Here is a 25,428-nt window from a genome sequence, read left to right on the forward strand (position 1 = left end):
TTCAAGATTAAATGTAATTTTTCTCCAGTTGCTGTGGTATGCCAGTCCCAGCTGGCACACAAGCGGCTGACGTGTGAGCTAGTAGAGGCACTGAAGAATGCATAAGCAGACAGATTCGGCTTATCTCAAGCTCATAAGCTTGATTATTCTTTAGCTACAGCTCAGTGTTTCACTTTTAAAAGGGTCAAGACAACAGAAAGTAATTTTTCCTTGATGCTTTCATTAAAGGTCCCATGGCATGGCATTTTTCTATTATTTTATACTGTTTCCTGAGGTGTACTTATATTGTTAGTATGATTTTTACATCATAAAATGACATAATTTAGAAATAAAAGGCATTTTTTCAATACTGATGTTTGCCCCGTGGCTGAATGCCCTGTTTCAAGAGGCATGTCTGCAGTGAGACGTCAGTAAAAACGCCCACTGTTGTGATTGGCTGACATCTTTGCATTTGAAATGAGCGGAGGGGGCGTGGTTTAACGAGGTCTACGAGGCACGAGCTGCTGCCAGAGAGACGGATGGACCGGAGTTCACTTCACATCAGTTCTGTCAGTCTCAGTTCAGTGAACTGTTAGTTACAGCATATACCACAGGTTATTAGTCTATTTCTAGTCGGAGGGACTGTCACTCATGTCAGAAAGTTAGTAACTTTAGTAAATTATGGATCAGTGCTGACTGGAGACGCGAACCGTTTAGAACGATTCAATCCGATTTGGTGAACTGATTCGGTTCACTAAAAAGAACCGGTTCAAAAGAAAGATTGTTCGCGAACCGGACATCACTAATGTACCAGAGACGGAGCTCAGCGATTGCTAACAAAGTTATTTATAGTAACTACTGAGTTATGAGAGCGCTGTCAGTCAGCGCAAGTTTATTGTGTTTGTATCTGAGAGTTCTGAATAAACACGAGTCCCAGTCACACCGAGTCCGTCTTCATCATTATTACCAACTTTGTAACACATGCAAAGTACCATTACAGCTGTCGAGATGAATGAGTTACGAGTAAGTGTTGATAATAGCATTATTTTTAGATATGTTCCTATCATATGAAAAGCGTCAGTGACGCGCATTGAGTACACAGCGCAAACAAAGACACAACAGCAGTAATCGAATGTAATCCAGTTTATTGTGGGGATAGCTGGCTAGCCTAGCCCAGATACGCTCACGCTTACCCCCCGTCTGCTTAATCTCACGCCGCGTTTGGTGCCTCCGCTGTGGGCCAGATGCAGTACTGGGGGTCGGTGATGTTGAAGGCCGACCGGTCAGTGCAGCCCGAGCTTCGGCGTGTGTGAGGTTTATTTCTAAAGATGTTACTGATGTTGAGCAGAAACGACTGTATGCACATTTTAGAACAGATAGACGCGACAAGGACGTACAAAAACACTGACTCACAAGATAGAAAACACGAAAACACCGTTCTGTCTGGAGAGAGAGAAGCCGCTGCGTGTGCACGAATAATAAATAATTAACTACACATCAGAAATCACTGATCACAGAACTCGGGTTTACACCGATCAACATTTATATCCACTTTGGGACAATATTCAGGCTAGGGGAACTCATATTGATGTTGAAAAACCTCATAAAATGAAAATTTAATGCCATGGGACCTTTAAAACGTACAGCAAGTTTTATAGCTTAACGCATTCTCCACATTATAAACAAAGCATTTATTTAACCAAGCTTCAAAATTTATTAATTTAGATATTGTGGGATTTGTGACGTCACACAGGCAAATAAATGTCCATATCACTGCCTCTAGAGTAAGACATTGACAAATAGCTATACATTATTGCATCATAAGCCCCGTCCGCTGGCATTCCGTTGCTTAATGGCTGACACCTGTCTGCACCAGATGCGAGTGACATGTACTAGAAGCAAGGCAGCTTAAAAAATGCTGCATTCGGAGGGTGCATTCCAATGTAAAAAGGCATCAGGGCATGCCCTAATCCAACATTAGCTTCAATCCTGTCTCCTGAGATACCTTCATCTGATCGATATTTGAAAGCAGCATAGATGTATCCTTTGCTGTCTTTGATATCCCACATTCTTGTGAGTTCCATTCTGTGACAGACAGATAAGCTAAAAAATAAAAAGGGGGCAACTGAAAGTCATGGTTTATGTGTAAATGTACATTTTTGACCAATGTTTTTCACTTTTGATGTAATTTGTAGTGGGAAATGGCTAAATATTTGCTTAGATATTACCAAAGCTTGCTCTAATTTGTTGTAGATCATTAAACCATTATACTGTCTCAGAAGTCTTTCCATAATTATTTGTGTGAGGTACTTTTGTGTGCAAACGCTGCCTGCAAAGTCATTGCCTGATAGGGCACAGAGGCAACAAGTCAGATGCCTAAGCTTTCAGACGCAGCCCAAACAGAACCTATTATAAATCACTGACTCTATCTAGACTGGATACAAAAAGATGCCCGTTTCATTTCTGATATACTCAATGCGCTTGAGTCTGCTGACAATTGAACAAACTAAGGAGTTAATGTCACGTTTTGAGTGTTTGGTCTTGTTTAGAGTTTGTTTTTGATCTGTTTCTCTGTTCAGGGGTCCGTTCTTCATACCTCGCTTAATACATCTGAGATGATTTGACAGATCCCAGATCTCCTAATCATGATAACTGATCTCTGGCTAATTTGCTTCAAACTAATTTTCAGATTGGATTAAAATATCTGGATTAAATTGTCTAAGATTACGGCACGTTCCTGTGTTCCCTGAAGAGGGCAGAAAGGCGAAAACTTGATTTTTTTTTTTTTTTTAAATGAATAAAGACGAATTTCGGGACCTTATAAGGAAACAACCAAAACAACATAAAAGTTATAACAGATAAATGAAATGTGCACTTTTTTTTAAACATGACTCCCAATTATTTATATTCACGATTTTATAGTATTTGTATACCCTTTACATTTTATTTTAATGTTGTAATTAGCAATTCATTTAATTTTTAATTCAATTTGAAGCAGATTTGTTACGTGACAGCATTAATTATAGTTTCTCAAGGGTCAAGATCAAGTTATTTGCCTCTCCTGCGCTGCATCAAGCCCCATAATATCCGTCATCACTCAAATTAATGCACGGCTCAGATGTTCAGAGAGTGAGTTGCTATGGCTACATACCCTGAAAGTTACCTTTGTTTTTGGAACCAAAAGTTGAGGTTATCCGCTTACTGTGTATGAGGGGCTGATGGCTGGTGTAGCAGCCCCACGGGACCTAGAGCAGCAAGAGATGAACCACTTAAATGCTGCTGACTGGTGTTTCGCCTCCTGAAACCTCCCGACGACTGAATTGATGGAGTTGCTGAAAAGGCCAGAAGGTGAGAGCAGAAAGTTCTATACCTCTCATTGATGCTGCGAGGTTTAACCACAAATGTCTCTCAACAACCACTAATGCTGCCATGGAGCGGCTGATGGCATGGGCCGTCTCCTTACGTCTCCTTGCTGGCACAGACGCTATTACACAGAGGCTTTCCCCTATAGTGTCTTTGACGCAGCGCAAGTTCCCTCAAAAGTAAACAATTTTGCTTTTCATTATTCCTTAAAAAAAGTTATGCACCTTTCAAAAATAGAAAAGTATCAAACTTCTTAATGTCTGTTTAGGATTTTTAAAAACAATGTTGTTGTTTTTTTCATGTTTTAGCTTCAATCAAATTTTGAGCAAGAACCTTTACCCTGCAGCCATTTTAAGACCGAAAATAATAAAGTACAAAGTGACACATTTGGGAAATACCTTGGAACAAAACTTTGATTTGAGGTTTATTGCTTTTCTCCTTTCTAAATTCCCTTGTTCGTGTAATTTTATAGACGTCTCCCAAATCGTATCTTATTCCTGTAATTTCCAGGTTGAAGTCCTGAATAAAAAATGTAATCAGTTTCTAATAGCACATCCTCATCACCTTTGTTTAGTAACTGAAAAGAGCTCCAGCATGTTAAATAAGTGGCTCCATTGGGATCCTGACACATGCTGGATCTAACTGCCTTTTAATTTCCGGCCTGTCCAAGATCACCATATTTGTCTGTATTAATTACTCAGAGTGATAAAGAGCATGTCTTAATGAAACTGACAGCACTGGGACGATGTGGTGGTCTATATTCAGCTGGGATTTCCAGAAATCAATCGTGACATGTGCGCAGGTGCCTTATACAGTCACTTAATCACAAAGGTGTCAAAATGATACCAGTTTAATATGCAAGATAAATGCACATAATCCACTTGATGCATGTCATTATCTACACCATAGCCTGAAATTATGCATTTTTATGAACATATTTATAAGGTGTCCACTATTTATATAGGAATAATTTATGGCTCTATTTTCGCATATTGCTTTGTTCATCCTTCATTGCAAAATGCATTAAATGGTATTCTACAAATTGCAAATGTTTAAAAACGGGTTTAGTTTTTCCTATCCTATCCTATCCTATCCTATCCTATCCTATCCTATCCTATCCTATCCTGTCATCAGTTACTCACCCTCATGTCATTCCAGGAACATTATCTGTATGTTAATAGGACGTATGTGCATAAAAGCCTAAATTAAATATAGTCATCATATAAAGCGACCATGTCTCTTCAAGAGCCTTGGATTAAACATAATTCATTACTGATTAATACATCATTAATTAATTACTTTTACAATGTCAGTATGAACTTTTGTAAGAATGTAAGTTTAGGTGGAATGGACTTTGACTGGAGGGAAAAAAATTAAAATGTCTTGTTTTGTTTCAAAGATGAACAAAAGTCTTATGGCTTTGGAGCAACATGAGGGCAAATAAATGACAGAATTTTTGGGTGAACCAATTTTTAGATTATGAATTTGCTTAATTGAACTGTATTTTAAATAATTTGCAGTTATTATAATATTAGTGAATTATTAGGCTACTTCAGTGTACTTAGAGTATACTTTCATGACGGTTTTACACCCTTAAGTACACCTTTAAAAAGTTAAGTTAAAGTTGAGTAAATTTTAATTCATAATGTTTTAATAATCTTTTGTCATGTTACAAAGAAGTATGCTTATTGACTAACATTCTAAAGCACATGTAAAGTACTTGCAAATTATGTTATACTTTTTTTATTACATGTAAAGTTAATATATTTTAAATGTACTACATTGCAACATCATTACAAATGTGTAATTATACAATTATTTCTGTAATGAGAACTCTTTTTTAAAAGTATGCTAAATTGTACTTTTTTCACAATAAGGGAACCCTTAAAATTCTGCTGTTGAATGCTTGAATCTGATTGTCTGACAAACATTCCAAGTTGTCCAATTATTTTCAGGGATACAAGTTAAAAAAAGTAGTTCCAGGCAGGTCTTGACTGCATTACGGTTTCATATCACTTCACCAAATGATTTCAGTTTCAAAAGGTCTTTACAGCCTACAACAGCAAAAGAAGCACAACCCACAACGACACTGACCAAGCAAATAAATATAGTAAACAATAGGATAAAAACGACAAATTATTTCCATGTTTTTCCCCCCACAAAATTAAGCTTAATTATGTACGAAAAGCACATACTCTCTTTCTCCCGCTCTCTGTTCTCCCACTCAAACACACACACATACACTACGGACACACACTCGCACAGAAACGTTTTGTCAGTGCTGCTCTGATGATTTTATCAGTAAAATAGTTAAGCAACTTAAAAGCTACATGACATTTCTCATTAGCGAGGTAATAACATCAATGTTCTTTAGGGCTGTAAACGAATATTCTAAATTCGAATATATATTCGAATAGTTTTTAAAAAACGAATTTCGAAGGTGAAAATTAATATTCGAATAAATAAAAAAATGGGGGGAAAAAGCGGTAGTAGAGCATAGACCGTAAAAAAATATGGACGACGCGACTTCATTGACTTCCGTTGACCATAGTTGAAGCTTTCATAGGCCCGCTCACGCCGCTGACATCTTGGGACCGAGTCTGCGCAGTAGCGATCTCGGGACCGGAGTTGCGCAGTAGAGAACAGGAAGTAGAGGCGCGATTATCAAAAGCCCGCCCACACTCTCGCAGATGTAGAATAATTAATTGTGTTGGTGTGAAATAAACAGTTATGGGAATGTAGAAATTAAAGCTTAAGCTCCAATCTCCTCCCAAAAATCCAGAAAAAAGTCCTTTAGTGCCTCGCTCTCCATTCAAATACATGGAGAGGCGGGGTTTAGGAGCTATACTGGGACCGGCCACCGGGGGGGCGAGCGAGGCGCGGAAGCTTCAATTTCTGACAGGAGCACTACAGGCTTGTAGTAGAGGCGTGGCTGTCTGCTTAGCGAGTGGGCGCGCTAGCGCGCCTGAAGCCTTGTGTACTTTGGCCCGTCTCCAGAGCGCGAGCCCCCGCTGACTGCGCGCGCTCCTCCCCAAACGGACGAGGTGTTTATATTTGACACGCTCGCCGTTGTGCTTTTCTTTGAAACGACAGATGGCGACTCGGAGTAATTGTTCTATAAACTATCAGGAAAAGTGTCGAGAAGAAGTGGGCTAATGTACACAGGTGACGATATTTATTTTAGTACACTTCACCGAAAACCACACCACAAAAGAATCATGTAAAACAGATCAAAATAAACCTTGATATTACTTGTGACATGAGAACAAAATGTATGTAGAAATGTAACGTTAACTTATACAACTCAATTTATGATATCTAAATGTTTCCTAATTTCACTAAACACTTTAGTGAGTTTTCACTTAGTTTCGTGAACTTTTCTTTATTCAACAAGCTTTTTTATGCTTTTGTAGGCTCGTTTTGTACATATAAGCAACTAATTTGAATGTGCAAACTGGACCAGCCTTACTTTGTATCGCCCGCCACAAGCTCTCTGTCTGCAACACGCGAGAGGCCCTAATGGAGAAATTAATTTTGTTAATTTGTAAGGACATGAGAGCGATCAGTGTCGTGGATGGGGCAGGCTGGAGTTCTGTCAAGCAATGGAACAGGTACTGACTGAATAGATATTGCATGAATGAAGGATAAATGCACTGCTTCCACTGGTTTGATTATTTTCCGTTTCATGTCAAGGAAAAGTTCCATGTTTACCACAGCACAGCTCGCTCGGAGCGTTCAATAATATGCTGTAAAACTTATATTAATATTTGTTTCAATCACTGAATGAAGCCTGCTATATTTGGGACAAGAGTCGCGACCTTGAATTGCTTGCACAAAACTCTTGATCAGCTCTCAAAATGTGTGTGTTCATTTAAGCCGTTATGAGCAGAGAGTGTGAGGGCGAGAGAGAGTGAGGTCTGCTGTCTTTAGCCATTAGTTGATTTACTTGTTTTTGTGTAGGTAATACGTTGTCAAATATGTTTAAACTTAAATAGACTACCTATATAAGTAGTTATGTGTCTTTGTATTCATTTGTCCTGTTATTGACGTAATGCGCGTCATTGATAAAATGCGCAACCAGATGTTCGAATAGTTCGAATATTCGTGCTTTTTTTAGAGGGAATATTCAAACGTCATTTTTGAGCAATTTTGACAGCCCTAATGTTCTTACAGTTTCGAATTGGTAGACGCTGCTGGCAAACACTGTTGAAAGAGACGCACAAACTGAGGTAATTCACATACGCTCTCTCTCTCTCTCTCTCTCTCTCTGTCACACTCTCTCTCTCTAAAAAATTCAATAATAACTGCATTCGTCTGCTATCAGTGGCTCAAGCCTCCGTTACTAGCTCTAAAATTACATTTTGGAATTAGCAACGGAGGCCGGGGGATTAGATAGTCCTCCAAACAAGTGTTTTAAGGACAAAACCTGAAAAATTTTGTGAAATACATCATCTGAACAATGTTTGAAGTGTGGTAACCATAGTACAAGCGAAATAATTGACTCTGGGCTGTTGAATTACTGAAAAATAATGCACACCCGAGGTGTAACTCCACATCGCATCGTGACCGGTTAGGGGGGGATGTGGGACTAATGATCATCAATCATTTCTGTTTGGCTCAGGGGAACAACCCACATGCGCTTCCTTGACGAATCAATGCTGCAGATTTTGATGATGCATCCACGCTCAATATGGAGCCTCTGAATAATCAAGTTATTAAACATTTTAGAACTATATTTTTAGCCGCGGACGGCTGTCTCAGTCTTTAAGGGTTAAGTGAATAACACTGATTATCTCTTCATCATGGCACTTGTTAGTGGGTGGGATATATTAGGCAGCAAGTGAACATTTTGTCCTCAAAGTTGATGTGTTAGATGCAGGAAAAATGGCCAAGCGCAAGGATTTGAGCGAGTTTAACAAGGGCCATATTGTGATGGCTAGACGACTGGGTCAAAGCATCTCCAAAACTGCTGCTCTTGTGGAGTGTTCCCGGTCTACAGTGGACCCTCAAAAGTGTTCCAAGGAAGGAACAGTGGTGAACCGGCAACAGGGTCATGGGCGCACGTAGGGAGCGAAGGCTAGACCGTGTGGTCCAATCAATCAGATAAGTTACTGTAGCTCAGATTGCGCAAGAAGTTAATGCTGATTCTGATAGAAAGGTATGGGTCTGCATAGCTGCAGACCAGTCAGGGTGCCCATGCAGCGTGTCCACCGCCGAAAGAGCCAACAGTGGGCATGTGAGCATTAGAACTAGACCACGGAGCAATGGAATAAGGTGGCCTGGTCTGATGAATCACGTTTTCTTTTACAACACGTGGATTGCTGGGTGCATGTGCATTGCTTGCCTGGGGAACACATGGCACCAGGATGCACTATGGGAAAAAGGCAAGCCGGCGGAGGCAGTGTCCTGCCTTGCATCCATCTGGATGATACTTTGACATGTACTACCAACCTAAGCATTGTTGCAGACCATGTACACCCTTTCATGGAAACGGTATTCCCTAGTGCCTATGGTCTCTTTCAGCAGGATAATGCGCCCTGCCACAAAGCAAAAATGGGTCAGGAATGGTTTGAGGAGCACAACAACGAGTTTGAGGAGTTGCCTTGGCCTCCAAATTCCCCAGATCTCAATCCAATCGAGCATCTGCGGGATGTGCTGATCAAACAAGTCCAATCCATGGAGGCCCCACCTCGCAACTTACAGGACTTAAAAGATCTGCTGCTAACATCTTGGTGCCAGATACCACAGCACACCTTCAGGGGTCTAGTGAAGTCCATGCCTCAAAGGGTCAGGGCTGTTTTGGTAACAAAAGGGGGACCAACACAATATTAGGAAGGTGGTCATAAAAAAAGGAAGGTGGTCATAATGTTATACCTGATGGGTGTATCACTCAATTAACCCTTAAAGGTCCCATGGTATGAAATTTTCATTTTTATGAGGTTTTTCAACATTAATATGAGTTCCCCTAGCCTGAACATTGTCCCCAAGTGGATAGAAATGTTGATCGGTGTAAAACCGAGTTCTGGCGGTCTTTCTCTGCCTTTGAGAAAATGACAGGCCAGACTAGCCAATCCTGAAGTCTCCTGGTTTGACGTCCAAGCAGGAACGGTTACCTCCCTTTCCTCCACCCAGAGAATCTGGCACGCCCATGCAAACGCTCGAGAGATCATGGCTTGTGAACGAGTGAATGCTGGCAGTTTCTCAGTGTTTGGATGTACAAATGAAAACAGAAGTCTTTTTTCAGTTCCTTCTGATCTGTGATCAGTGATTTCTGATGTGTAGCTAATTATTTATTATTCGTGCACACGCAGCAGCTTCTCTCTCTCCAGACAGAACGTTGTTTTCGTGTTATCTATCTTGTGAGTCAGTATTTTTGTACGTCCTCGTCGCGTCTATCTGTTCTAAAATGTGCATACAGTCGTTTCTGCTCAACATCAGCAGAGTAACATCTTTAGCCCTTAAAGAGTTTCTGTATCTTGGAGGATACAGACATTTAACAGGCTGTAGGGGGAAGGGCCATGGGGGGATGGGCATTATGTGGTTGCAGTTGATGAGAAACACTAATGGGAGGATGGGTCATGTAATCAGGGTCATGTGACTTTATGCCAACATTCCAAACATTTGTATCAAAATCCAAAATGGCAGCATACGTGGAAAAAGACACTGGCCATGAGGTAAGTGTTTTTATATTTGCACAATTATGATATTTTAGAGTGATTTTGTTTTAGAAAATAGTTTTTTAAGGATAGTTTTACATGTTCTTGTGCATATTTTTAAAATAATCGTCTCACAACTTTGATTATCAGCCATTGAATGTCTGTATCCTGGGGGATACATTGCCCATATAAGGGTATTTAACAGGGCTGATCACTCACAGATATTCTTATGTTTTGAGGCCTAAATGTTAGTAAATGAGTGGAGGGAAGAGGGAAGGAACCCCCCTTCCCAATACTTTATTTCACACACACACACACACACACACACACACACACACACACACACACACACACACACACACACACACACACACACGCACACACACACACACACACACGCGCACACACACGCGCGAACACACACACATACACACGCACACACACACACACACACACACACACACACACACACACACACACACACACACACACACACACACACACACACACACACACACACACACACACACACACACACACACACACACACACACTCAGACACAAATGTATACCCTGCATAGGCATCTTGGGAGAAAAAGTTCAGTTTTTTCCAATTTTTCTAATGTTGCATGGATAACATGAAAAAATTTAGCTAAATAATTGTTCATTCAATGTTTTAAAAGTTTTCATATGAACTATAATAAAAAAGAATACATGTTACAATGTAACCCTAAATGGGCAATGTATCCTGGGAGATACAGACTGTAACTTTGAAAATAAAGGTCATATTTTGGAAAAAATGTATGAACTGTGTCATTTTAGTCTAGATACATACAAAAATAGCAATGAATCATTTTTCCATCAAATTTATTTATGCTTGCCCCTTTAAGGGTTAAAGATAAACCTCACACACACCGAAGCTCGGGCTGCACTGATCGGTCGGCCTTCAACATCACCGACCCCCAGTACTGCATCTGGCCCACAGCGGAGGCGCCTTACGCGGCGCGAGATTAAGCAGACGGGGGGTAAGCATGAGCATATCCGGGCTAGGCTAGCCAGTTTTCCCCACAATAAACTGGATTACATTCGATTAATGCTGTTGTGTCTTTGTTTGCGCTGTGTACTCAATGCGCGTCACTGACGCTTTTCATATGATAGGAACATATCTAAAAATAATGCTATTATCAACACTTACTCGTAACTCGTTCATCTCGACAGCTGTAATGGTACTTTGCATGTGTTACAAAGTTGGTAATAATGATGAAGACTGGGACTTGTGTTTATTCAGAACTCTCAGATACAAACACAATAAACTCGCGCTGACTGACAGTGCTCTCATAACTCAGTAGTTACTGTAAATAACTTTGTTAGCAATCGCTGAGCTCCGTCTCTGGTACATTAGTGATGTCCGGTTTTTCCGAATCAGTTCACCAAATCGGACTGAATCCGGTGACAGCCCCTCCGACTAGAAATAAACTAATAACCTGAAGTATGCTGTAACTACAACAGTTCACTGAACTGAGACTGACAGAACTGATGTGAAGTGAACTCAGGTCCATCCGTCTCTCTGGCAGCAGCTTGTGCCTGCTCGTGCCTCGTAGACCTCGTTAAACCACGCCCCCTCCGCTCATTTCAAATGCAAAGATGTCAGCCAATCACAACAGTGGCCGTTTTTACTGAAGTCTCACAGCAGACATGCCTCTTGAAACAGGGCATTCAGCCACAGGGCAAACAGCAGTATAGAAAAAATGCCTTTTATTTCTAAATTATGACATTTTATGATGTAAAAATCATACTAACAATATAAGTACACCTCAGGAAACATTATAAAATAATAGAAAAATGCCATGCCATGGGACCTATAAATGCATACCTCGGGTCTTTAGACAATTGAATCTTTAATGACGGAAAAAGTGCAATTCAGCTTTATTCCACAAGGTGGCAATGTCTGATACTGATGATGAAGTGATGTTTCACTCATAGTTATTGCAGACTGAAAACAAAATAATAAGTATAATCTGCAAAACTTGAAATGGCTCAGCGATTTACCGCAGAGCAAGTACTGAATGAAATCAAATATTAGTGTCACTGTCACTTGATGGTGGATCTGGTGAAGAAGCTGCCAGTGATCAAAATATTGAGTTTGAAGATGTTGAAAATTATAGTTTTGAGAATGTTTGAAATCGTGAATATGAGCCAGATGCTGAATGTACTGGGAAATTAGGTATAAACATCTGCTCAAACAGAACCCTTCAAAGCTCCAAAAGGTCACGAAATACACTTTATTTTATTCTTCTGTAATTGTTACACTAATATCAGGAGAGTTTTATATTGTCGCGGCAGGTAGAGATCCATCCGTGCTAGATATAGATCCGGGTCGCTAAAGACCCGAATATGTAAGAATGATTGGCGAAACAGTTATGCATGTAAGGGTTAAAGAGTCCTATTCAATTCCAAGTCTTCCATTTGAGTCTCACTAACTTTTGAATATACTCAAATTATTCCTTACTGTGACGATGAGGCCTTTTTCTTGGAAGTATTTGACCAGAGGGATGGCATTCTGTTTGAAATTAGTCAAGCGTCGATCGATAGCTTTAGGGTTGTCATCTGGGCGACCCTGCTGCTCCTCACGCTTCTCCAGACGCTCCTTCAGACGTTGATTAGAGCAGGCCAGAAAGACCACCAGGTCTGGAGTGCAGATCTACAGAGACAGAACAAAGGAGGTGAGTGTCTCTTAACTAGTAATGTCTCAGTTCAAGTTGATATTCATTGGTTCCTTCACCTTCTGGCAGTCAAGTTCAAAGTGACTTGTGGCTGCAGTGATCTGTGAAGATATAGCTATTAAGTGCCACTCTGCATCTAACGCATCTTTAAGCAAGATGAGTTTTAGCCCTTTATATTATAATAAATGAGATTGGATGTGGACAAGAGGCAAATAAGCATACATCAGGTGTCTTAGTCGTAACATTCACATATGAAACCACAAGAAATGCTTAGCATTTTGTATGACTGAGGCTTTACAATTGTAGGCTTTATTGTGCACAACAATATTGTTCAGTTGCAAAGAAATCTGCTAGAGAAAGTAAAAAACAGAGTTGGTTGCTATGGTTACTGACACAGTTAAACAGTTATCAAAAAATACTGTGATAACACAGCTAATGTTCAATATACACAATGTACTGTACAATATACACAATATACACATATCAGCTGTTAAAACAATGCTAATGTTGTGATCTGTCATCCTCTTAACCAGTTGCCTGCTGGGAAGCCTTTTGGGAATGTGTGCTTAATTAGTCAGTGTAGAGAAAAAAGACTACAAATTTCAGTTCATAAATGCCTTAGAGCCTGTCACAAAACAGAAAAGCATGATGATTATCTCAACAGAAGCATTGCAGGCGAAATGTCAGTGAAAGCTAAGAAGCAGAAATTAATTTTTGCCATTTAAATGAGAATCTGTTCCTGCCATTCACTCCAAACTTTCCATTTAATGAAATGTGTGAATATATATATATATTTATTATAAATTATATTTAAATTATAATATGTAAAAAAATTGCAATGCTATATGACAGGTATATTGAAAACTTATTCACTTATTCACCACTTATTAAAAAAACGCAACTTGATCCTACAGAATTAGTCAATTATAGACCAATCTCAAATCTACCCTTTCTGTCAAAAATACTTGAAAAGGCAGTGTCTTCACAATTATGTTCCTTTTTAGAAAGAAATGGTATCTGTGAGGATTTCCAGTTGGGATTTAGACCGTATCATAGTACTGAGACTGCTCTCATCAGAGTTACAAATGATTTACTCTTATCACCCGATCGTGGCTGTATCTCTCTATTAGTGTTACTCGATCTTAGCGCTGCATTTGATACTATCGACCACAACATTCTTTTAAAAGAATCGAAAATTATGTAGGTATTAGTGGAATTGCTTTGTCATGGTTTAAATCATACCTATGTGACCGTTATCAGTTTGTAGCAGTACATGAAGAGATGTCACACCAATCACAAGTTCAGTATGGAGTACCTCAGGGCTCAGTGCTAGGACCTCTGCTCTTCACCCTGTACATGCTACCACTGGGAGATATCATTAGGAAGCATGGCGTTAGTTTTCATTGTTATGCTGACGATACTCAGCTCTATATTTCTTCACGCCCTGAAGAAACTTACCAATTCACAAGATTAACGGAATGCATAGCTGATATAAAACATTGGATGACCAGTAATTTCCTGCAACTCAATTCAGAAAAAACTGAATTTTTAATTATTGGACAAAAAAGCTCCACAAGTAGTAACCTAGAATACTGTCTAACACTTGATGGCTGCTCTGTCAAGTCCTCGTCGTCAGTGAGGAACCTGGGTGTGCTCTTTGATACCAATCTTTCGTTTGAAAGCCACGTTTTTAGCATCTGTAAAACTGCATTATACCATCTTAAAAATATATCTCAATGCAAAATGCTGAACAGTTAGTTCATGCGTTCATGACCTCAAGATTAGATTATTGTAATGCTCTACTGGGTGGTTGCCCTGCTCACTTAATAAATAAACTCCAGCTGGTCCAAAACGTAGCAGCTCCAGTTCTTACTAGAACCAGGAAGTATGACCATATTAGCCCAGTTCTGTCAACACTGCACAGGCTCCCTATTAAACATCGCATACATTTTAAAATCTTGCTTATTACTTACAAAGCACTAACTGGTTTAGCTCCCCAATTCTTGAGCGAGCTCTTAACATATTATACTCCATCACGTCTACTGCGGTCTCAAAATTCTGGCCAGTTGATAATACCGAGAATATCCAAATCAACTGCAGGCGGTCGATCCTTTTCCTATTTAGCACCTAAACTCTGGAACAGTCTTCCTAACATTGTACGGGAAGCAGACACACTCTGTCAGTTTAAATCTAGACTAAAAACACATCTCTTTACTATGGCATACACATAAAACACTTTTTCAATGAAATTATTGTTAGGCTGCATTAACTAGGTCAGCCGGAACCGGGAACACTTCCCATAACACCTGATGTACTCGTGACATCATCAGAAGAATGGCATCTACGCTAATGTAAGTTTCTCTGTTTTATCCCGAGGTTTACTGCAGTCAGCCGGATCCGGGCCATATCCAGATCAGATGGTGGACCTGCACCCAGAGAAGACCAACACATGACCCTGAAGTGTCTGCAGAGACAGTGTCAATTAGACTCCCCTGAAACTGCCTCATCGACACGGCATCCTCAATAAACCCGTCTCCAGCGTGATGACACCGATTGTTCGAATATTACAATTTAATAATACTTAAATCGATATGTCATCCTCAATAAACCCGTCCCCAGCGTGTTGCCTCCGATCTTTCGAATATTTATTTAATCAACACATCAACCTCAATAAACCCATCTCCGGCGTGTTTCCTCCGATCCTTCGAATATTCCGATCTATTATGACCTCTGACCTGTAAATTTTCTATAATAATAATAATACGCTGTTTGTTAATTCGCCAGAGGAGAACTGGCACCCCGACTGAGCCTGGTTTCTCCCAAGGTTTATTTTTCTCCATTAGGTCACCTGATGGGGTTTTGGTTTCCTTGCCACTGTTGCCTCTAGCTTGGCGTGCTCAGTTGGGCACACTACATTTTTCTAAATTTTTCAACTAAATATTGAAATAAATCTAATTATTAAACTAAATTAACCATATAAACTAAATTACTGATCTAATTACTGATCTAAAGCCCACACTGCCACTGTATGATAATTGAAATGAACTGATGACATAACCGTTTTCTCCAGAATGACTAGACGGCTGAATAAAATTATGCTGCATTATTTTCCTGTTTAACACTGTAAAGCTGCTTTGAAACAATCTGCATTGTTAAAAGCGCTATATAAATAAAGTTGACTTGACTGGACTTGACTATTGGTTTTCTTCTATCTTTTCCAAACAACCAAAGCTAATAATGATCATATGTAAATGTGGAAATTATCAAAATTGTAGAATTGTAGAAAGTGTTTTATATGGCTTAAAAAATAATTAAGAAATGTTTTATATTCTGCACAATTTCTAAGTCACTTTTCACATTTGTGACATTGAGCATGTGAACTTTTTATACAAAAGGTCTTTATACAAAAGGTCAGATGTTCTGGATTCCTTTGAAGCGCATATGTTTCATCCTGAATCAATTCATAAAACAGTGCAAGCTAAATAGAAATAAGCTGGATGAGGTCTCATGGGATGCCGTGAACTGAAGATAAAAATGGCATTGTCCCTCAGGGTTGTCAAAAATGTCTGACGTGTTGTTTTAAAGGGTATTACACCTAGAAGAACCCTCAAAGCCCTCATCAATTATACCTCCCGATGTGTAATACACATGACAGACTGCCAATCTACCTAACCCTGATCATAACCCTCTGAGAAATCCTCCTGTCCCGCTCTTCTCACTCGTCTCTCTGTGGAATAAGCCTTTTGCTAATCTTCAAAATCTATTAATAGTGTTCTTTTTTTATCTTCTAGTTTCACTTGTGTTTTACCGCCTCATTCATTCCAGTCAGTCATTATCATGCTTCTGTAAATTCAACCAATTTTCCACCTATTTTTAGATCCTGTAGTAAATACAGGAATTAAAATTTTTTTTGCGGGGGTGGGGTGGGGTTGGGGGGGTTTGGGTGAATTACTATTCTTTACAATAGGAGTATTGTAAAGAATAGTCCCCACCTGATTTGGACCCTTTGGACCCTACATGATTAAGATCGGACGCCGAAATGAGAAGAGATGGGGCATAATATTCAAGTGCCTTACAACCAGGGCAGTGTAGATCTGTTGGCGAGCATAGATTCAGAGTCAAGATTGTGTTCAATCCACCAGGAGCAACTCACTTTGGTGGATGCTGGGAGAGGGAGATCCGTTCAATCAAAACCACTCTCCAAGTTACCATCGGAGTGCAGACTGGGACGGAAGAAGTCCTGAGAATAGTCTTAACTGAAATTGAAGGGATCCTTAACTCAAAACCTCTACACCCATCAGATATCTCTGACATTGACCCAATCACTCTGGTTCCTTATTGGACACAGAGATGCCTCCTTGCCCCAGGTAGTGTATCAAGACTCCGGGGTACTGAGCCGTCATCGCTGGAGACACAGCCTACCGCTGGCTGATCACTTTTGGAGGCATTTCATAATTCATATCTGCTCAGTCTTCAAGTTCGACAGAAATGGAAGACAGACAAGGAAAATCTCCAAATTGGAGATGTGATGATTGTTGACTCTCAACTCCCTCGAGCTTTGTGACCATTTGGGAGAATCACCAAGGAGTGTACCCAGGAGCAGATGACCGAGTAAGGTCAGCCACTGGGGAAGTTGAGAGAAGAACATATACTCGACCTGTAGCTCATCTTGTTAAGCTACCAGTCCTGTCTGATGAGGAGAAATCCACTTAAAGGGAAATACATTTTGTCAAGATGTGCAAATTCTATCACTGAATTCGGGGGCGGCTGTTCAAAAGGCTGCTTGACCCTTCTTCATGTGACCAATCAACTTTTTCCAACGTCACCATCATGTGCATCACGGGCCGTTAGTGGAGCAGGTGCTCTGAGTAGACATGCAGAACGCAAACTCTTTTCATGAATAATCCACGTCATCTCACGGTTGTCTGCAGTACCCCGAAGTTACTGATGTAATATAGTTGTGCGTGCATATAAAAAACACAACTTTGCTGTCAGTTAACACTTTAATGAGATTTGGAGTCTGGGTAAATTCTTCAAAGTAGATGTCATCATACAGTTCTGACCGACTGTCTGAAGGGGTTTGAATCCACTGAATCTGTACTAAAATTTAAACCCTTAGTTATATAGTCACTCTCCTGTAATGCTCATCTAGGGATTTGGCTGAGTCAGCTCATGCTACCTTCTCCAGGACTGACATACTGGAATAATATTTAGCTGACATTTAAAAAGGCTGGGGAGACAGTGTCTCTCAGCTTTGCTCACAGTGTAGATATTTGGTAATCCTGTAATGATCGCTGTTAAAGCTGTGGTCTGATCCCCTCTGGTTCTGTGCTCATCTCATAATTGGGTTTTAAATCCCTTCATTGCTGCTGCTCGTCTCTATTCTGTTAAAGTCAAAGCTAATTCAGTTACTGAGGTTAGCTGTGGTGACACTGTTATTGGTTGCCTGGTCACGGAACACACTGTCACACAAAACACAATGTAGGGACTGTGCAAACCTTACTCTATCCCACAAACACACAATACAATGACTCATTGTTATTCATATCTATGCTTTCATTAAATCTATGCTAATCTCACACCCTTCATATTTGTTCCACCAGGATCCCTCAAAATAAATTTTTTTGCCATCAGAATCAAATGAAAACCTTGTTTGTTCAGTTTTGTTGTCAATATATATTGCTAAACTTGAAATAAAATCAGAATTATTTTGTGATGCCTTTTTGGTAGTTGATACTGCTGATAGTTAATCCAAAAAAATATTCTGTCTTCATTTACTCACCCTCATGTTCCAGACCTGTGACCTGTGAATATATTTTGATTAGGGCTGTCAATAGATTAAAAATTTGAATCGCGATTAATCGCACCTTTGTTAATTTGCTATATCCAGAGTAAACAATCAGATTGAAGGGTGATTCTCACAAAACTGTATTTTCTGCAAGCTTCAATGATCACTGGAGACTCCAAAATGACACCAAATAACCAAATATAAGGAGTCCATATACATACTTCTATTATATAATACATTTATACACACCTAAGCACCCATGAAAAAAACATTACACAGTGTATATAGTGTGTGTACAGAGCAACAACAACGCGATCGTTTTCATTTTAGACGAGTAAAGTTGTGATACCGAACAGGACCACACGGAGACGCCAAAAAAAACCCTAAATCAACTGCTTTGACTGAATAAACGTACGATTACTAATCACAACAACGTACATATGACAAATAAAAAAATTATCCTTCCTGAGTGTGTGGAAACAACGCGAATGTACTTTGCATCTGTACATGAATGCAGCGTGAGATCAGTGATCGCATAGCCTACACGGTTTGTTGCATCAGACTCTCACTCGCTTACTGTATATCACCAAAATTGCACTCTTCAGAAACAATCGCAGAATACGACAGAGCTCGTGTTTTAAAGCAAAGCACACACTGGAACGAACAATTCACTAAAAACGCAATGTGAGTCTCTATTCTCTCTGATATGTCTGATGTAATCAGCCTGGCCTTACATTAGCGCTGTTTTGACTGTTTGAATGTATTCGATTACTGGATCACTGAACACTTTCCCAGAGTTTAAAGGCTTAAAATGGCCTGATCACAAACAGAGAAGCTGAATCGAGTTAAAGAGTTAGAATGGAAATGTCCTCCTACCAGGGTTACAGGTGCTGTAGATGCTCAGTGTGATTGCGATAAACTCCTGACTTCTAACTGCGTGACAGAAATTAAGTTAATGAAGCAGCTTCTACTTCTGTAATTTATTTGCGTTAATTGCGTTTAATTATTTTAACGCGTTAAGGACTTTAAATTAATCTCATGCGTTAACGCGTTAACGTTGACAGCCCTAATTTAATATCGTATAAAGCAATATTTGCATATAAAGTGGTCCATTTAAACATAATTTAACCAAAAAGAATGGAATATTTTTCCGATTCGAGAAACTAACAATTTCTCCTGTAATTAATTTAATGTTTTCACGTTACTTGTATAAAGCCAAACTGAGTGAATCATTAACATTTATCTCACACACATATACATATATATATATAAACCTACCAATCCATCAATCAAATATAGTTATATCCATCCATGTGAGGATGTCACAGAGTAACCTACTTAATATTTGATTTAATCTGTCATTAAAATTTTGTGCATTTGCATATTTAAAGGTGTCATGAACTGGCATTTACATTTTTTTTTAAAAAGGTCTACTTGTGACGTTCACATGGTTTTTACATTCAAAAACATCATAATGAATAAGTAATAGGCTATTTTCTACCCTGGTTTTGAGCCTCTCTCAAGACACGCTCAGTTTTAATGGGCGTGCCACACTGAAGATTTGGAAGTTAACGCCCACGGCTAGGATTGGATAAGCGTTGCATATTTAATGAGCTTCGGCTCCTCCTTAAGTACGCGCGAGAGATTTTTTTTAAAGCAGCAATGATTCGTCCCTCAGAGCTCGCAAAATGTCTTTATCAAACAAACACAATGATTTATCTCTCATCCACCCGCAATTAATATGAATTTTATTTTATATTACTTGGCCCGCCCGTTCGGTGGATATACATGCGCGCCAAGTACGTTGCAGACAGCATGATCAAAACTTCCGCGATTGTATTTTTCCTTCAAATATCAAGTCAAGAGAGTGAACAACGCACATCAAGAAAGGAATGTTATTTCACTATTTAAGATGATACGTATTGGTAGCCCATGTGGAAAACACAATTGCGAGCCCTGTGACAGTGGTAAGTTATGTTTAGTTAGACATGTACACATTAACATTGTATTTGATCTGTAACAATGGAATACTATCACATATTAAATTTTTTTTTTACTCAAATTAGTGTGTTGCTTCATTCATTAATGTAATCTCATCCTGTCTGCAAATCCAGTTTCTTGTTCACAAATCCATAGTGAAATGAACATACGTACAATGTCTTCCCCACATGAGCTGGATATTCATTAAAAATAAAGTTAAACCACTCATTCCTAATATTAGAATCCAAGGAAGCTTATGCAGCGACTGTGTTCTTCCACAACCAGGCACAGCGCAATATCTTGCCACCTTCGGCATGTTTATTGCTCAGTAGCGCGATCAGTTTAGCTCCACGAGTCGGTGGGCAGGGCTACAGAATCAGGCGTACATATTTTATCTGTTGAGGCGGCGTTTCAGCATTTGATGACGTCAAGGGTCGACATATTCTGAGATCAAGCTTTTTCTGGGCCTGGTGTCAGTAAAAGCTTTTCTTTGACTAACAAGGAAGTTTTCAGCTCCAAAACTTGCAGGATATTCTTATATCACAATTAACTTTTATAAATCAAAGGCTCAAGGGAAAGTTGATTTCTCAATTCATCACCCCTTTAATAAAAAATTTTGTGTAATAAAGTGAAAAGCTAAAAGACTGTGCTGAATGATGGCTGTTGTGCCGGCCGACTTTTTTTTGGGGCATGCCTTCACTCATAAATTCTCTCACTGATTGTGCCGGCACCTGCAGGAAAAGGCAGAGATAGAGAGAATAAGGATACTCACAGGGGAATCTATGCCTGAATCTGGGTCCCCATTTAACCGTGACCTCAGCAGACAGAAAGTAAACTAAACTATTTAATGGAACAGTAAAGCCAGCCATCACTGAATATTTACTTTGGTAATATACAAGAATGTGTCATATGTGAGCTTTTATCGTGTAAAAATGCCAGTGACAGAAATCACCTTTCCATAAACTGATTTCCAGAGGGCTATTGCACAAAGGTAGAATTAAGAAAGCCAGGATAACAGAAAAGGCGCGGCTTGACCTAGTTTAATCAGCATATCCCGGCTTAGTCTGTTGCACGTTTGCTGAGCCAGGATGAGTTTGTGCAGCTATGTCAAGCCAGGTGTAGATAGCTGGGATAAGTGCATGTTCACGGCATTCTTAAATAGACCACGGGATCGATCACAGAATCAATGATGCAAAATTGGTAAATCCCGTGCAGCATACTTCTCGCCAATTGAGCAACAGAATATAATGGAAACATATGAAGAGGTGAAACCAATAATATGTAAAAAGGAAAGTACGGCTGCTACAATAAAACAAATAGAAAAAGCCTGGCAGACAATTGCCATTTCCACAAATGAACAGTTGTACACTTTGCCTTAAATGTGACCAGTGGACATGCATGTTACTCGGGAAATGTATCATGAAGATTAATTGCAAACCCTTATCCACTATGCGCATCTATTTTATCTATTTAGTTTATTGTATCTGTATTTAATCTCTTATCTATCTACCCTTATCTATATTTTATTATTTTCTATCTTATTGATTTTATCTAATCTATAATCTGATGATTTGATAATTTTTTATTTATTTATCTATTTTAACTCTATATTCTATCTATCCTTCTTAAAGAACAAACATATGTGGCCATAAAGGACCTGGCAGCAAGCCAAGATTAAATACAAGAACATTTTGCAGGCTGGTAAGTGACTTATAATTGCTGGGGGGAAAAAGTACAAATTAGGTGAATAGTGTATGCTGACATATTTTATTGTCTGTACTGATTTTAGCATTAAAAAAAGGCTAATTTATCTGGTACGGGGGTGGCCCTCCAACCCAAGACTTCACCACAGCAGAGGAGCTGGCCCTGGAGTTGAATAAAGGGAAGCCAGTGATGGAAGGGATCCAGGGAGGGACAGCCACTGACTCTGGCCCAACAAGAGAAACTGGCCTTTTCATACAAGGTACATTATTGTTGTACAACTGCATATGGAAAACAATCAAATAATTCGATTTTGTTATATGGGCTGTCTGACTTTGCCTTACCTTGCAGTGTCTGGTAACACAGTTACACTTCTGGAGCCACCAGAGTTGATCCGCCAGTGAGTACTCTTTATTAAAATCATAGACTTGAAATGTCCTGTCAAAAACTATCAATACAAGTTCTATTGAATATGGCAGAGGGAAGGCACATCTGCCGATGATGAGACTGTCGCTGGACTCCAGAAGGCTTGAGGTATCATGTCAATTTTTGTGGAAATTTTTAGTCCATAATCAGCGATGTGGTGCTAATAGAACATATCATATTTGTAACAGGATCCCTCACTGTGCAGCCTGATAAGCAGTCTGGTAACATAGTGAGTATTGCCTAAAGTAAATCTACATTATGCACAAATCCAGCAAATTGCTAGATGTTTTACAGAATTCACAAACTGTCAGACGTCTCTACACAATGCATCTTAAGAGACAGATTGAGCTGGCAGAAGTAAAGATCGGAGTGAACAAGAGAAAGCAAGACATGGACAGTATATCTAGTATTTTAATGCAGGATAGTTAAAATGATACAACAAATTTACAGAAGACCATGGAGTGACTGTAAAACACATTCATTTCCTAGTAGGATTGACAGCAGAAGTAACAGATAAATCACTTTGAATAATCTTAGCCTGGTTGTTAGCCTAAGCCTGCTAAAGAAGCTGACTCAAGAAAGGGGAGGCCCTGCAGGGCATAGAAAACGTCCCCTACAGGAGCCCGTCCTGGACCGACTAGTAAGGTCCAGGAGACATTGCGAACCTGCTCCATCTCTTCCATCTCAGATAGGGGTACCCCGAATTTAGAGAATCAGGCAGTTAGGGATCTATTAATCATCATTTATTTTTTTAAATTCTCTTTACAACTGTTTTAATTATCCTTGTTTCTATTTTTAATTCTTATACATGGTATTTTTATTTCTTATGCATATGTTATCCCTATTTTAATAAATGTTCTATGTAAAGCACTTTGAATTACCATTGTGTATGAAATGTGCTATATAAATAAACTTGCCTTGCCTTGCCTTGCCTTACAGCCAATCCGTATATTTTGTGAAATGGTGATGTCATCACACCACGTCCTGCGTGGTAAACACTCGAAAGGGATACAACTACGGGCACTGGGCATGCGCACATCAATATTTTGTCATTTAATTACTGTATTTGCATTATTGTAAGGGTAGGTTTAGGGTGTAGGCGTTAATAAAACACATCTGGTAAGTAGCACATTTATTTATTGTTATTTTACTGTGAGATTTTGCCTCACTTCAGGGGCGGACTGGCCATCGGGAGCACCGGGAGTTTTCCCGGTGGGCTGCTGGACAATGTGGGCCGACCCGTTGCTACATAAATATATATGAAGAATGAATATATCCTTCCATCAGCCAAGACGAATGGCCCACGCGGCTCACTTGAGGGAAAAACTCTAATCTATTTTGCCTGATCAGCAGCTATTGAAAGCGTCAATGTCAAAATGTTTGAGATATCCAATCAAATCGAAGGAGGCGGGATTTATTGTCCACACAAACCAAGCAGCACTTGAATTAGTAGTGGGAAGTTCGGATCATTTTACTGACTCGGATCTTTGAGTCTCGTTCAGCAAAATGAACTAATCTTTTTTCGAGTCATTTCGAGTCATTTCGTTCATTTCAGAAAAATATAATTAAAATTACATGTTATATAGCCCAACCCATCTAGTACTTATGAAAATGTTGATTACATTTGTAAAACTAAATAGAAATAAACTATAGGGTACTGCAACCAAAGCCAAATGATAAGAAACTGAAACGTTTAATTAATTGATTAGTTGTTGGGTCAGGCAATTGCAGTCTAACTCTGTTAGTTCACCTCACCTCCTGATCCAAGACATTCTTTCTTTTGCAACTTCATATTTATCACGTTTGTTCTCCGCCTCTCGTGTCTTCGAACTCCTCGAGACGTTAGTTGTCGACTCGTCTGTGTCTGACTCTGATGGGGCTGGGCCGGGCCATGTAACACAGGTCCGGGAACAGAATGATTAGTTCATCTTTTGAGTCTCGAGTCTCGAGTTCGGGTTTGAGTCTTTCGTTCTTCCTGTCAGTCCCATAGAGTCTATGCTGTCAGTAGCGGAAACAGAAAAGATTTGTTCTTTCGAGTTCGGGTTTGAGTCTTTCGTTCTTCCAGTCAGTCCCATAGAGTCTATGCTGTCAGTAACGGAAACAGAAAAGATTAGTTCTTACGAGTCTTTCGGGTTTGACGTTTGAGTCATTCGTTCTTTTGCCACGTGACTTGACTAGTATTGAACACTAGTTCACAACCTTTTTACTAACAAGCACGTAGCTATTTTTTTTTATTTTTATTTTATATATAATTCTCAGTTAATATCAGACATAAACAAATATGGGAAATATATTGACTATTCAAGTCTAACATCACAAATTCAAGTCAATTAGACTATTACTCATTTTGAATCATATAGCACACACACACACACACACACACACACACACACACACACACACACACACACACACACACACACACACACACACACACACACACACACACACACACACACACACACACACACACACACACACACACACACACACACACACACACACACACACACACACACACACACACACACACACACACACACACACACACACACACACACACACACACACACACACACACACACACACACACACATAGATATATAGATATATATGTGTGTGTGTGTGTAATATGTTTTTGTTTAGGTGCTATAGGCCTATAAGATATGTTACAAAGGTTTAGGTAACATTTTTAAACTGATTTTTATTCATTAATAACACAAGGACAAAAAAAAATATATATAACTCAATAGAGAAAAATAAAATACAGTTGATTCAAAACTTGACTTGAATTTGTGATGTTAGACTTGAA

The 25,428-nt window shown here is 39.3% G+C and overlaps 1 protein-coding gene across 2 annotated transcripts in view; it reads right to left on the reverse strand.

Annotated features, from left to right (window-relative positions):
• The window catches only part of ak5 (adenylate kinase 5), a 130,636-nt gene that overhangs the window by 77,907 nt on the left and 27,301 nt on the right, over positions 1–25,428 (reverse strand). For both annotated transcript variants that reach the window (XM_079819387.1, XM_079819386.1), the window contains exon 6: positions 12,508–12,699. In XM_079819387.1, coding sequence (XP_079675513.1) covers positions 12,508–12,699 — 192 coding nt within the window. The remainder of the gene's footprint in view (positions 1–12,507; positions 12,700–25,428) is intronic.

Source organism: Gobio gobio (assembly GCF_949357685.1).
Source record: "Gobio gobio genome assembly, chromosome: 6".
NCBI classification, from domain to species: Eukaryota; Metazoa; Chordata; class Actinopteri; order Cypriniformes; family Gobionidae; genus Gobio; species Gobio gobio.